At 41.9% G+C, this 16142-nt stretch overlaps 1 protein-coding gene across 1 annotated transcript in view; it reads left to right on the top strand.

The window, feature by feature from the left end:
* The first annotated feature begins 3580 nt into the window (after positions 1 to 3580).
* The window catches only part of NUDCD3 (NudC domain containing 3), a 31472-nt gene continuing 18910 nt past the window's right edge, over positions 3581 to 16142 (top strand). The window contains exon 1 of the mRNA XM_007956419.1: positions 3581 to 3772. Coding sequence (XP_007954610.1) covers positions 3581 to 3772 — 192 coding nt within the window. The remainder of the gene's footprint in view (positions 3773 to 16142) is intronic.

Here is a 16142-nt window from a genome sequence, read left to right as displayed (position 1 = left end):
GGACCTATAAGCAGCATCACGATAAATGGAGAAAATATTGAGGTTGCAAAGAATTCACATTGCTTGGTTCTACAATCGATGTCAATGGAAGCAGCAGTCAGGACATTTGACGACGTGTAGCACTGGGCAAGTCAGCTGCAAAGGAACTCTTTCAAGTGTTGAGAAGCAAGGATGTCTCCTTGAGGACTAAGGTGTGCCTGACGTAAGCCATGATGTTTTCAATTGCCTCATATGCATGCGAGAGCTGGACAATGAATAAAGAAGACTGAAAAAGAGTTGACGCTTTTGAGTTGTGGTGCTGGCAAAGAATACTGAAAGTACCATGGACTTCTAAAAGAACTAAGAGATCTGTCCTGGAGGAAGTGCACCCGAAATGTTCCTTGGAAGCAAGAATGGCCAGACTTCATCTCACCTACTCTGGTCATGTTGTCAAGAATCCCTGGAGCAGGATGTCATGCTTGGTAAGGTGGAGGGTCGATGAAAGTGGGGAAGGCATTTAACGAGATGGATTGACATCATGGCTGCGATTATGGGCTCAAGTAAAGCAAGGATCATGGTGCTGGTGCGGGATCAGGTGGTGTTTCATTTTGCTGTGAGTTTGCTATGAGTTGGAAATGACTTGATGGCACTTAACAACAACAACAGCATACTAGAGCTGACAAGGGACAAGTTTGTAGTCACAAGTTTGTAGTCACCTAGAGGGAGCGAGTAGTTGGACCTGTGGTCTTGGGACCATAGTCGCAGGGGACATCAAGCTCAATTGGCATAACATACTAGACAAAACATTGTTCCACTTCATACTTTGGTGAGTAGAAACTGGGATCTTAAAAGCTTGCAAACAGTCATCTAGGTGCAACTAATGGGTCTCCTCATTTAGAGCAAAGAATGAAGAACACCAAAGATTCATGGAAACAGTTAGTCCAAGCGACTAGTACATCATGCAATCCTCAGCCTATATGAGACCAGAAGAACTACATGGTGCCTGGCTACCGCTGCAAACCACTTGGAAGGGGATCTATGATCCTGGATAGACTGGGAGGAACAATGTGGAACAAAACTCAAAATCATTTGAAAAAAATAATAAAAAAAAAGGGACCAGGTTTGCTACAGCCTGATGGAACCACTGAGACTATGGCCCCTCGCTGCCCTTCAGTTCTGGAATTGAACCCACTCCTGTGGCTTCTAGCCAAACAAAAGACAGACATATGAGGTGAACATTTACACTAGATAGATACATTCCTAGAGAGATCAATCATGGGAGAACAGAAGGGCTGTGTATGCATAGGGAGACAGTTAAGGGGGCAGAAGTGCATGGAGGGAAGGACACAAGGAAGAAGTAACAATGGCGAGGAAGTGGGGGGGGGTGTTGCGCTGTGATCAATGTCATGAGACAAAGTGTATGTAAACTTCTGTATGGAAAGTGAATTTGCTGTGTAAACTTTCACCCAAATCACAATTTAAAAAAAAAAAAGGAGGGAGGGAAGACCCTCAAAGAGACGGACTGACACAGTGGCTCCAACAATGGGCTTTAGCATAGCAACAATTGTGAGGATGGCACAGGATCCAGGCAATGTTTAGTTCCATTGTACATAATAAGCTCATTATGTGTCAGAAACAACTTGATGGGCACCAAACAATAATGAAGTTACAAAATCATGTGCATAAAAGATCCATTCAAAGTGCAGGATTAACCAATAGATATAAATGTAGCAGAGTAGGAAAATGTTATTGATATGGTTTCAGATTCCACATTGCCACTAACCTTTTTGGTATAGTTTTGTTACAGTCTCAAAGAAGAGTTTTGGTAGTTTGAACAAAGAACATCCACATTTATTTGAAAAGATAATTGAAATACTTCTCCCAATTTTTAATTCCTAACTGTGTGAGACTGAGCTTTCTTCATACACTTCAACCAGAACAACATATCACAAATAACAGCAAATGCAGATGTGAAAATCCTTATGTCTTCTATCAAGCCAAACATTAAAAAGATTTTAAAAAATGTGCAACTATGAGTCTTCTCACTAAAAGTTTACTGCTTTGAAAAACATTTTCATAAACACGTCAACTTATGTATTTATTATTGTTATTTCTGTCTTAATTTATAATATGGTAATTATCGATAGATATAACCTTTGGAGTCCTAAATAAATTCTAAGAATGTAAACAGGTCCTAAGTTCAAAAAGTTTTCAGACCCACTCCTGTAGGTCAATTTATCTGAGTTTGACTTTGCTGGGTATAATTAGTTAGTGTTCATACACTGTGAAGGTATACGTTAACTTGTGGAATTTTGTACGTATAGATGCAAATAATTTTTATTCACTAGAAAAGATAATCTATGGTTTAATTATCTTATAGGACACCAACCAGCTTTGTATGTAACTTTACTCTAGTTTTTTTTTTTTTCTTCCTCAAAATGTCTTTAAATACCCAGTTTCTCAAAATGCTCTTTCAACCAGGTTCACTATTTTGCTGGCTCCCTCATTAATTTGTTGAATAAAATCACTGACGTGTTCCCTCTATACTTGTATGAGGGTATGAAAATTACACTTCGACACAATTATGACACATATCACAAGTCACAGGAATTTCAGAATGGTGAAATAGTAAATTCTCTATCTGCACCTAGCTCTTTTCTCTTAACGCATGCATTCATTTTAAATCTGTTCTCCTTTTATAAACTCACTTCCGACTCATGTTGTTAGATGCCGTCTTTCTGACTCACGTTGTTGTTGTTGTTTGCCGTCGAGTCGGCCCCGACTCATAGCGACCCCTCCTTGGGTTTTCGAGGCAGTACCACTACGGAAGTAGGATTTCCCAACCTTCCTTCCGAGGAGTGGCTACCATAGCCACCCTATAAAAGTGCTAACAGATTGCCACATCTTTCTCCGGCTACGCTGAAACTAGGTTCGAACAGCTGACATTCTGGTTAGCTGCCAAGCGCTAGCCATGCCTGCGCCATGAAGGCGCCTTTATTTATGTAAGTCACCTTTCTTCTGATGCAACTCCTTTCATTTCACTCACTGTTGTTATTAAAAGTAAACTTATACGACCCACATACACGCCTTTTTTCTTTCTCTGACCTACCGTTAAAACATCAGTGGTTCCAGCTGAGCCGCTGAGCTCAGGGTACCTACGTAGGAATTCAGCCAGAAACTACAAAGGGTCCCACAGCCCACGTGACAAAACCCAGTGGATCAGGTGACGGTCTGGTTCAACTGCCCGTGGCCCAGCCACAATTCTTCCGCCCATTTCAATCATGGTCCCTATATGTCTTCAGTACGCCACCATGTGCTTTCTTCCGCTTAGGAGCCACTATGGTTCCTTTTAGCTCTTTTAGCTAGGGCTGGCTGGAGGAAAAGCCTGGCAGAGACATAAGGGACTGTGCTTACCGTTCTTCCGCCACAACGCGTCTTGGAGCCGCCAGGCAAGGGGAAACAAGTGCGGACTGGAAGTTCCGCTGCTGTGCCCGCCAGCGGAGCCGTTAACTGCAGCACGCCGGAAGTCGCTTGTAGGTCAGGTTGCTCCCGGCTGTATCCCAGCATTGCGTGAGCTTTCCTCCTGGGCGGGCCAGACGACATGGAGCCTGGGTCAGCTGAGTTGTACGACCAAGCCCTACTGGGCATTTTGCAGCATGTGGGCAACGTCCAGGACTTTCTGCGCGTGTTTTTCGGTTTCCTTTACCGCAAGACAGACTTCTACCGCCTGCTGCGCCACCCGTCCGACCGTATGGGCTTTCCGCCTGGGGCGGCCCAGGCCTTGGTGCTGCAGGTAACACTGGAGCGGGACAGCTTCCCCACTCGTGTCCACCCGTTCGTCTGCCCACTAGCTGATCACCTAGGTTAGCGACTCCCTGGGAGCTCCATTCCCGCGGGCAACCTGCTCCCTCATTTCCTGTGCAGTCCAGACTGCTTTTCTGGCTCCGCCCCCTTTAAGTTGTTGGACACTACTCCTAGCCTCAATTTTTCCCTCTGGTGATGTTATAGACCTACCTCGTAAGGTTGTGCTGTAAAACAATGCTTGTGAAAGTAATCTGCAACGCTGATCGGATATTATTCTGTGAGATTTGTGACTGGCTGTCAAGCAACCTGGTTTTACACATGACATACTTAACGTGCCAGAAGTAGTAAACTAGTTGTTTAGGGTCCTCTTCACTCACGTTGCAAAACTCTTATTTAAAGTGTTAGGTCTGCTTGTTGGGGAAAGAAAACGATGCAGGTGTTAGATCAGACGGGAGAAAGACAAATTGACATCAACAGAAATCTACACACCTCAGAACTAAAAAGACAAAACACTCTGGAGGTAGAAGGGATGACTGAAAAATTGCGTTACTGAATGGGTATGGTCACTTTGATATGTGAATTACCAGGTCAGAGACAGACATTAAATTTACGCTTGAGTATTTGTATAATTGGGAGCTCTGGTAGCATAGTGGCTAAGACACGTGCCTGCTAGCCAGACGGCTGGCGGTTCAAACCCACCAGCCACTCCTCGGAAGGAAGGTTGGACAATCCTACTTCCATAGTGATACTGCCTCCGAAACCCAAGGAGGGGTCGCTATGAGTCGGGGCCGACTCCACGGCACATAACAACAACAACAACATTTGTATAATTAAGGCGGCGTGGTGCCTAAGGCATTTGACTGCTAACTGGAAGGCTGGTGGTTCAAATCCACCAGCCACTCCTCGGAAGGAAGATTGGGCAAGCCACTTCCATAGAGATACAGCCTCGGATACCCAAGGAGGGGTCTCTATGAGTCTGAATCGACTGGATGGTAGTGAGTAGTTTTTTTTTGATGGCTTAGTGGATAAGGCATTTGGCTGTTAACCAGAAGGTTGGTGGTTCAAACCCACCAGCTGTTCTGCAGAAGGAAGATAGGGCAATCTACTGTGAAAATTTAAAGCCTTGGGAACCCATTGGGGGTCACTATGAGTCAGAATCCTGGATGACAGTGAGTTTTTTTTTTTTTTTGAGTTTGATTTGTGTAATTATTAAAATTACATTTGACTATGTGTCTATACATCCCAGGTTAAATCGTATGTTGTTGTTAGGGGTCTTTGAGTTGGCTCCAACTTATAGTGACCCTGTGTACAACGGAAGGAAACACTGCTGGAGCCTGAGCCATCCTCACTATCTTTGCTGTGTTTTTATCCCATCTTTGCAGCCACTGTGCAAATCCTCATTGAGGCTCTTCCTAGTTTTTGCTTACACTCTATCAATCTTGATATCCTTCTCCAAGGAGGGTCCCTTCTCACACCATGTCCAAAGTAGGTGAGATGAAGGTAGGGTATTCTCTCTTCAAGGAACATTTTGACTGCACTTCTTCCAGGACAGGTTTGTTTGTTCTTCTGGCAGTCTGTGGTATTTTTAGTATTCTTCACCAACACCACAATTCGAAGGCACTCTAGTTTGGTATTCCTTACTCATTGCAGCTTTCACATGCATATAGAGCGATTGAAAATACCATAGCTTGGTTAGGTGCACCTTAGTCTTCAAAGTGACATCTTTTTTTTTTTTTTTTTTTTAACACTTTAAAGAAGTACCTTGCAGCACATTTGCCCAACGCAATATAATGTCTGATTTCTTGACTGGTGTTTCTATGGGTGTTGATTGTGGATCCAAGTTCAGTGAAATCTTGGACAACTTCAGTCTTTTCTTCATTTATTGTGATGTTGCTTATTGGTCTTGTTGTGAGGATTTTTGTTTTCTTTCTAAATAGTGTGAGGAACTATTAATATTCATACTGTGAAGTTGATTGTTTGCTTTTGCATGCAGTCATAAGCAAGTATTTACTGAATGTATTTTATATTTTCTAGGAGCTGTACTGGTGATGTGGACCTATGTAACAATCTCTCTCTTAAAGCTCAAAAGATAAAACACACAGAGTAATAGAGAACTAACCGAAAATAAACCCCAAACTCATTGCCGTCGATTTGTTTCCGACTCATAGTGACCCCACCTTGTTTCCGAGGCGGTATCTTTACAGAAGTAGATTACCCAATCTTTCTTTGGAGGGGTACCTGGTGGGTTTGAACCTCCAGCCTTCTGGTTAGCAGTCAAATGCCTTAGGCACTATGCCACCAGAGTTCCCAATAGAGGACTATGTAAGGCCAATTATGTGATAGAGCCCATGGTGCTACCATTGAAAGGTAAGGAATATAACAATTGAGAAATCAAGGTTTTGTAGGGGAGGCAGGACTTTTGATGGGAATGAAAGAGTGTATTTAGCTAGGCATTGAGACTATGTAGGAAGTGAAGAAGATATTAGTGCTGATGATAACTTCCACAGTTATTTAGAGCTTTGTAGTTTATAAAGTGCTTTCACATAATATCTTCTGAAGTCTTAGTAAGCTAGTGAAGCAGATTGGTCAGGTAGTATTTTCCTCAGTGTCTGAATGAAGAAACAAAAGCTTAGAATGTTTGAGTGGTCAAATGAGGGGTGGTGTTCCGGCTCAAATAGAGTACAGTTTTAGAACTGAAGGGTATTCCTTATCTTTTTCTGTTTTAGTTATTTAGTGCTGCTATAACAAATACGAGTGACTGGCTTTAACGAGCAAAAGTTTATTTTCTCATAGTTTGTTGTTGTTGTTATGTGCCGTCCAGTCGAACCTGACTCAAAGTGACTCCTCCTTGGGTTGCTGAGGCAGTATCACTACGGAAGTAGATTGCCCCATCTTCCTTCCGAGGAGTGACCGGTGGGTTTGAACCTCCAGCCTTCTGGTTAGCAGTCAAATGCCTTAGGCACTACACTACCGGAGCTCCCAATAGTTTAGGAGGTTAGAATTTTGAATTCAGAGCATTGGCTTTATCAGAAGACTTTGTTGGTGGGAGGGGAAAGTTCTTGTCTCTTTTTGGCTTCTGCTTCTTGGATCCCAGGCAATCTTTGTGTGGCATGGCATCTACCTTCTCTCATTGCTCCTTGCTTGTCTGTGTCTATCTGTGTATCTGAAAGTGATTAACTTAAGACATCTAACACTGATAGAGCATCATTAAAATAACAGAGAAACCATTTCCAAATAGGATTACAAACACAAGTTAAATCCATTGCATTCATTTGAATTTCCACTCTTAGCAATACTGTGGAATAGAGTAGAACTGCCCCTATGAGTTTCCTAGACTGTAATTTTTATAGCAGCAGACTGCCACATCTTTCTCCAGTGGAGTAGCTGGTGGGTTCGAATCTCTGACCTTTCAGTTAACAACTAATCACTTAACCACTGTGCCACCAGGACTCCACCAGAAGTACCGCAAACCCCCCCAAAACCCACTGCCATCGAGTCAATTCCAACTCACAGTGACCCCCATTGAGTTTCCAAGGTTGTAAATCTTTACGGAAGTAGATTGCCTGTTCCTCCCATGGAGCAGTTGGTGGGTTTGAACCACTGACCTTCTGGTTAGCAGCCAAAGCCTTACTCACTGTGTCACCAGAGCTCCTTACCATGAGTATACTAAACTCACTGCCATTGAGTTGAACCTGACTCACAGTGATCCCTCCTTGAGTTTCTGAGGCAGTATCACTATGGAAGTAGATTCTGAGGAGTGGCTGGTGGATTTGAACTGCCAGCCTTTTGGTTAGCAGTCAAATGCTGTAGGCACCATGCTACCAGAGGGGTTAGGATTTTCAACACATTTCTGGAGGACACAGTTAAATTCATAATTGTGGCATATGTGCCATATGAGTGACTAAAGAGGCACAGGAGCTAGTTTTAGCAGAATCTTACAGCAATTCAGTGCTTTCACGTAAGGTATTTGAGCTTCACCATGTCCCTGTGAAATGGTAAGGTTAATTTTATGTGGCACATGAGGGTACCAGTTAAGCAAAGTTAAGTGATTTGACTAAGAACACACAACTTGTTCATCATAGAACTGGAACTCAAAACTTAATTTCTCTGATTTTAAATCTTTCTACTCTATCATTTAACCATTCTGTAGTACAGCAAGAGCACTTTTGTCTAGAATGATTGAAAGTTAATTTATAGACACTTGTATGCATTTGGAGCCTGCCACTCTGTGGGAGAAAGATGTGGCAGTCTGCTTCCATAAAGATTCACAGCCTCTCTGGTAGTGTAGTGCCTAAGGCACTTGACTGCTAGCCAGAAGGCTGGCGGTTCAAACCCACCAGCCACTCCTAAGAAGGAAGATGGGGCAATCTACTTTCGTAGTGATACTGCCTCAGAAACCCAAGGAGGGGTCGCTATGAGTCGGGTCCGACTCGATGGCACATAACAACAACAACAACAACAACAACTCTGTCCTATAGGTTGCTATGAATCGAAATTGACACAATGGTAGTAGTTTTTTTTTTTAATTTTATTTTTTATTTTGTATGTATTCCTTACTATATTAGATGTTTTCATTTTGGTTTGTTACTGTTAATCCTTACCCAAACCTGAGAGGTTGGTCTTTGTCCTTATTTAGCAGGTGTACTATACACTATTTACAAAACATCTGTTATTCCAGAAACTCTTTTACGTTAAGATTTGGTGATGAGTTTAATGAAATGTTAGAGGTGGGGAGCAGGGCAAAGGAAGGGAGGGGTGATTAATTGGAGTAATTGATAGCATATTACTGAATGTCACCTGGATTTAGAGAAAAGTTTAAACAAGTTGAATTTGATACTGCAGACAGAAGTCCCTGCAGGGAGGGTAGATCTTTGGGAAATAATTACAGTTAAGGAATAGGAAACACTAAGGGAGATATGTGTGGCAGGGAGATGGGAGTAAATGAGCAGGGCAGTAAGTTTAAAGGAAACCTTGGAAGGAAGGTTGGGCAGTCTACTTCCATAGTGATACTGCCTCGGAAACCCAAGGAGGGGTCATTATGAGTCGGGTCCGACTTTATGGCACATAACAACAGCAATAAGGGAACAGAGTTTCCAGGAGTTGATTAATAAGAGAGTGTAGTGTTTTCTGGAAGTGGTTCTCAACCATCAGAGTATTTTGAAAAACTTAAAAAAAACCCACACACACACATTCTGTGGATATTTTGGTTCAGATCAGTGTGAAATCTGAGGATTTATTTAACTTTTTTTTTTTTTAAATTTTATTGTGATTTGGGTGAAAGTTCACAGAGCAAATTCATATTCCATACAGCAGTTCACATATACTTTGTCTCATGACATTCACTGCAGTCTCCCACAATGCAAGAGTTCTCCTCTCGCTTCCTCCCCATAGTTACCTCTTCCCTGTGTCCTTCCCTTTCATGCACTCCTACCCCTGAGCCGTTTCCCTGTGCAAATACTGACCTTCTGTTCTCCCATGATTGATCCCTCCAAATAGTGTATCTACCTGATGTAAATGTTCACCCCTGTACCTGTCTACTGTTTGGCTGGAAGCCACAGATATGAGTTCAATTCCAGACCTTCTATGCAGAAGGATAGCTAGGAGCCATAGTCTCAGGGTTCTCACCAGGCTCTGTCAGACCAGAAAATCTGGTCTTTTTTATGATTTTGCGTTTTGTTGCACATTGTTCTCCCACTCTATCCAGGATCACCAGTATTGATCCCCCTCTGAGTGGTTGACTGTGGTAGCCTGCCACCATCTAGTTCTTCTGCTCTCATGGTCATATAGGCTGAGGATCTCATGGTCTACCAGTCCCTTGGACTAATTGTTTCTGTGCATTTTTGGTTTTCTTCATTCTTCTTTGCATTGGATGAGGAGAGACTCATCGTAGCATCTGGATGATCTCCTGGAAGCTTTTAAGATCCCAGTTGCTTCTCACCAAAGGAGGGTGTAGAACAATGTTTTTGTGTAGTATTTTATACCAATTGAGCCCACAGTTCCAATGACTTGTTCCCTCTGGGTAGCTGGCTGTGACTAAGAAGCCACAACCTTACCCCTTGTAATCTCTATTATATACTTGGACATTCTTACATACAAATACGCTTGTAGAAACACCGTCTTCCAACCCTATACATGGTCATGGGCATACTAACCGCTGCCTAGATACACCTAATTGTTCAGTCTGTCCACCCATCTATCCACCCGTAAATGAATGCTTGCCATCACTGTCAACACAGTACTGTATATGCAGAAGGGTTCATCTTTGTTCTCTGTACCTTTCCTGTATCTTTCTGTCTTCCTCTTCCTCAACGCCATCATGTAGATCACTCACATTTGGTACATTGCCCTTCCCGTCACCCCAATCAATACTTGTCTCTACCTGTCTAGCAGTGTTCCCTTCCCTCTCATCCCTGGCAACCAACAAAGAAAGTTTTGTTCCATATATAAACCTTTCCTTGACTTTTTACAGTAATGAACTAATCAATATTTGTCCTTCTGTGATTGACTTATGTCACTCAGCATAATGTTCATCCACTTTATGAGGTGTTTGTAGATTCTACAAAGATTATTCTTTAGTGTTGCATAGTATTCCATTGGGTGTATATACCATAGTTTGGTTATTCATCCTTCTCTTGTTGGGCACCTAAGTTGTTTCCATCTTTTTGCTATTGTAAGTAGTGCTATAGTGAACATGGGTGTGCATATCTGTTCTTGTCCTGGCTCTCACTTCTTCAGGATATATATGTAGTAGTGGGATTGCTGGATCAAATGGTATTTCTAATTCCACCTTTTTAAGGAATTGCCATACTGCTTTCCTCAGTGGTTGTATCATTTTGCAGTCCCATCAGCAGTGTATGAGAGTCCCAATCTCTCTGCATCTTTACCAGGATTTGTTATTTTTGTGCCTTATTGAACTATGCTATTAGTGCTGGGGCAAATGGTATCTCATTGTTTTGATTTTTCAACAGCATTCTTTTTTTTTAATTTTTTTTTTTTTAAATTGTGATTTGGGTGAAAGTTTACAGAGCAAATTCACTTTCCATACAGCCATTCACATACACCTTGTCTCATGACCTTGACTACAGTTTACCACAATGCCCCAATAGCTCTCCTCCCACTTCCTTCCTATAGTTACCTCTTCCCTGTGTCCTTCCCTCCATGCTCTCCTGCCCCCTGAGCTGTCTCCCTGTGCATAAACAGCCCTTCTTTCTCCCATGTTTGTTCTCTCCAAAGAGTGTATCTACCTCAGGTAAATGTTCACCTCATATGCCCGTCTTTTGTTTGGCTGGGAGCCACAGGTGTGGGTTCAATTCCAGACCTGAAGGGCAGCTAGGGGCCATAGTCTCAGTGGTTCCAACAGGCTCTATCAGGCCAGCAAACCTGGTCCCCTTTTTTTTTTCCCCAAAATGATTTTGATGTTTGTTCCACAGTGTTCTTCCACTCTCTCCAGGATCTCCTACATAGATCCTCCTCCAAGTAGTTGACAGTGGTAGCCGGGCACCATCTAGTTCTTCTGTCTCATAGTTGTGTAGGCTGAGGATTGCGTGGTGTACCAGTCGCTTGGACTAAATGTTGCCATGAATCTTTGGTTTTCTTCATTCTTCTTCTTTGCTTTGGATGAGGAGAGACCCATTAGTTGCATCTAGATGGCTCCTTGCTAGCTTTTAAGATCCCAGTTGTTACTCACCAAAGTAGGAGGTGGAACAATGTTTTGGGTAGTGTGTTATGCCAGTTGAGCTTGATGTCCCCTTGTTGTTGTTGTTGTTATGTGCCGTCGAGTCAGCCCTGACTCATAGCGACCCCTCCTTGGGTTTCTGAGGCAGTATCACTACGGAAGTAGGATTGCCCAACCTTCCTTCCGAGGAGTGGCTGGTGGATTTGAACCGCCAGCGGTCTGGTTAGCAGGCAAGTGTCTTAGCCACTATGCTACCAGAGCTCCCTGATGTCCCCTTAGCAGCATTCTTTTTTTTAATTTTATTTTTAATTTTTATTGTATTTGGGTAAAAGTTTACAGAGCAAACTTCTTTTCTATACAGCAGGCCATACACATTTTGTCTCATAACATTGACTGCAATTCCCCATAATGTAACAGCTCTCTTCTCACTTTCCACTTCCTCCCAGTAGTTACCTCTTTCCTGTGTCCTTCCCTCCCATGGACTCCCACCTCACCAGCTGTCTTCCTGTGCATACTGCCCTTTTGTTATCCCACAATTGATCACTCCAAAGAGTTCATCTACCTGATGTAAATGTTCAGCCCATATACCTGTCTATTATTTAACTCACAGGAGTGAGTTAAATTCCAGACCTGAAGAATAAATAGGGGCCATAGTCTCAGGGGTCTCACCAGGCTCTATCAGACCAGCAAACTGGTCATATTTTATGATTTTGAGTTCTGTTCCACATTGTTTTCCTGCTCTATCCAGGATCTCCTCCACCGATCCCCCTCTGAGTGGCTGACAGTGGTAGCTGTACACCATCTAATTCATCTGGTCTCATGGTCCTATAGGCTGAAGATCAAATGGTTTACCAGTCCCTTGGACTAATTGTTTCCATGTGTCTTTTGTTTTCTTCATTCTTCTTTGTTCTGGATGAGAAGAGACCCATCATTGCATCTAGATTGCTGTTTGCAAACTTTTTTTTTTTTTTTAAATGCATTTTATTGAAATACAATCTATGTACAGTGAAATACACAAAACTAAAGTGACATGAGTCAATGCATTTTTTTTTTTCAGTGTTTCCTCCCCTCCCTTCCCACCCCTGGCAACCACCAAACAAAGTTTCCCTCCATATATAAACCTTTCCTTGACCCTCCACAACAATGAGCTAATACTATAGTTGTCTTTCTGTGATTGATTGACTTATTTCACTCAGCATAATGTCGTCCAAGTTCATCCATATTATGTGGTGTTTCGCAGACTGTACATTATTCTTTAGTACTTCAGCAGCATTCCTTAGTAGAAATCCCTGACACGAGAATCAGGAAAGACAGGTCTATAATATTCTTCACCCAACCTGTTGGGAAATCTTGGGAAAATCACTTCACCTCTTTGTCAGTTGGGAATGTGATTGGAGGACCACAGATCTCTTCTAGCTTTGTAGTTCTGTGAGTCTAGAATGAATAGTAAGAATGCATGTGATTGGGAAGTTGGTAGGCATGAAAGAACATCTCTGGTGATGATGGTCAGGTTGTAAGAAGTTGGAAGTATTGGGTAAGCATAGGATATGGTGAAGAATATCAGGTAAGGAGGTCCTGAAGGGTCCTGTGTTAGAATTTTCAGAGGTGTTACGGGAGAATCCTTGCTATTGATTTGGTTTTATGGAATTAAGTTGAAGATATGGGATGTCAAGAAAGATGAACAGCTATGATGTCAAAGGATCTGAAGTGTCATAAACATGGATGTGAAAGAGTGTGAGTAAGGGGTTCAGATTATCTGAAAAAGTAGAAATGGGTGTAGCAGTATTTCTAGTTTTTAACCTTAGGATTTTGTTTATTTCCCCCTGCTTTTATTTCCTGTCCTAAGGCATTTGACTGCTAACCAGAAGGCTGGTGGTTCAAACCCACCAACCACTCTTTGGAAGGAAGGTGGCAATCTACTTCCTTAGTGATACTGCCTCGGAAACACAGGGAGGGGTCATTATGAGTCAGATCCAACTTGATGGCAGTGGGTTTGTCTCCTGTTGTTTGGTGCTTCCTGCGTAATTTTTCACTCTCTTGTCTCTGGCAGGAACTTAGGCAAGGTATTTAATCTCTCTAAACCTTCTTTAAATGTCAATACTGTCTTTTTTTTTTTTTTTTAGAGGTTAAAAATTGATTTATTTTTTTATACCAACTCAGCATTAAGTAGAAGTTAACCAAATTGTATTATGTTTGAGATAATGTAATTTGAATTTAGAGAACGTACAGATATTTCTCATAGATATTACACATTTGGTTCCAGACCACCACAATAAAGCAAATATTACAATAAAGTGAGTCTCACAGATTTTTTGTTTTCCCAGTCCACATAAAAGTTATATATACACTATATTGTAGTCTATTAAGTATGCAATAACATTATGAAAAAGTCTGAAATTTTGTGGGAATTACCAAAAGGTGTCAGAGACACACTTGAGCACATGCTGTAGGAAGAAAGGATCCAATAAACTTGCTGGACACAAGGTTGCCACAAAATTTCAATTTGTAAAAAAAAAAAACCAAAAACAAAGCAGTATCTGCAAAGTGCAATAAAGCGAAGTACAAGAAAAAGAGGTATACCTGTACTTGGATAAATATGATAAAAATGTGGATTGTAGTTAAGCACAGAGTGTTTTTTTCCAACTAGAAATTTGTTGAATAAAATGAGAATTATCTTAACAATTTATTTCACATGTATGTATAGCATATATTTTTTGGGCTATAGATGATGTGTCTTATGTGAATGTGTATTTCTGTGAGATTTAAAAATTTCCGAAGTTGTATGAGATTTTTATTCCTGAGTGAGGAATCTACTTCTCTCTCTCTCTCTCTCTCTCTCTGTATATATATGTACATACACATAAATACATATATATACATACATATGTATGTATGTATTTTTTTATTGTGATTTGGGTGAAAATTTACAGAGCCAATTCACTTTCCATACCGCATTTCACATACACTCTGTCTCATGACATTGAGTACAATTTACCCCAATGCGACAGCTCCCCTCCTGCTTCCTCCCGATAGTTACCTCTTCCCTGTGTCCATCCCTCCATGCACTCTTGCCCCTTTAGCTGTCTCCCTGTGCATAAATAGCCCCTCTATTCTCCCATGATTGTTCTCTCCAAGAAGTGTATCTACCTAGTGTAAATGTTCACTTCATATGCCTGTCTTTTGTTTGGCTGGAAGCCACAGGTGTGGGTTCAGTTCCAGATCTGCAGGACATCTAGGGGCCATAGTCTCAGTGGTTCCACCGGGCTCTATCAGACCAGCAAACCTGATCCCCCCCTTTTTTTTATCCCAAATGATGTTGAGTTTCCTTCCACATTATTCTCCCTCTCTATCCAGGATTTCCTCCATAGATCCCCCTCCAAGTGGTTGACAGTGGTAGCCAGGCACCATTTAGTTCTGGTCTCATAGTCATGTAGGCTGCGGATCACATGGTGTACCAGTGGCTAGGACTAATTGCTTCCATGAATCTTTGGTTTTGTTCATTCTTCTTCGCTCTGGACGAGGAGAGGCCCATTGTTGCATCTAGATCAATGTTGTCTTTTTCACAGGACTTTTGTGAGGGTTTTGAGAGAATGTTTGTAGTTTGGTATGTCAATACCCTTCTTTCATTCTTTTTTCCTGTTCAGTGCACAAAACATTCTTATTTAATATCTGTCTGCTATCTGGCCCTTAAAAATCAGACTTTTCAAGACTGACCATTCAGAATTTCCTACCTGCTATGAGCAGACCACTGCGTCAGCTGCTATAGAATTTCTTATTTTATTTTTATTTTTACAGTTTCCTCCTCTCCCCTCCTACCCCTGGTAACCAGCAAAGAAAATTTCCTTTGATATATAAAGATTTCCTTGACTTTTTATAGTAATGATTGAATATAATATTTGTCCTTTTGTGATTGGCTTATTTCACTCATTATAATGTACTCCAAGTGCATTGATGTTATACGATATTTTGCAGATTCTACATAATTCTTTAGTGTTGCATTCTATTCCATTGTGTGTATGTACCATAGTTTAGTTATCTGTTCTTCTGTTGATGGGCACCTAGGTTGTTTCCATCTTTCTGCTATTTTAAATAGTGCTGTGAGGAACATGGTTGTGCATATATCTGTTGTTATACTGACTCTCACTGCTTTAGGATATATACCTGTTCTGGTTACCTAGTGCTGCTCTGACAGGAATGTGCCACAAATGGGATGGCCTTAACAAACAGGAGTTTATTCTCTTACAGTTTGGGAGGCTAGAAGTCCAAGATCAAAGTACCAGGCTCTAGGGGCTGGATGAAAGCCCTTTGACCTTGGGTTTCAGCTCTGCCTCTTGCTCTTGTTGGGTTCCCCCCACGGCAGGGCTTCCCCAACCCAAGTCAGGGATAACGCCACCCGAAATCACTCACGAAAGACGTCTCTTGATGCAAAAGCAGGAGGAGTTTATTCGGTGTCCCAGCGCGCTGGGGCTCGACTCATATCCCATGCAGGGGCAGAGGAGTAGAGCCCCCAGCTTCCAACACACATACTATTCAAAGAAATATTCGGAAAGGGCGGAGGAACGAGAGGGTGGTGGGGGTATCAGGGATTGGTTAGGGGACAGGGGTGGACAAAGGGAATTCCAGTGATAGGCCAGTTTATATTTCGGCGCGAATACAAAATACAAGTGATTGGTTATTTTAACAT

Source organism: Orycteropus afer, unplaced genomic scaffold (assembly GCF_000298275.1).
Source record: "Orycteropus afer afer isolate SDZICR_OR568_19922 unplaced genomic scaffold, OryAfe1.0 scaffold00618, whole genome shotgun sequence".
NCBI classification, from domain to species: domain Eukaryota; kingdom Metazoa; phylum Chordata; class Mammalia; order Tubulidentata; family Orycteropodidae; genus Orycteropus; species Orycteropus afer.
The sequence above is the reverse complement of the archived record's forward strand: the minus strand, read 5'-3'. Positions and strand labels throughout refer to the sequence as shown.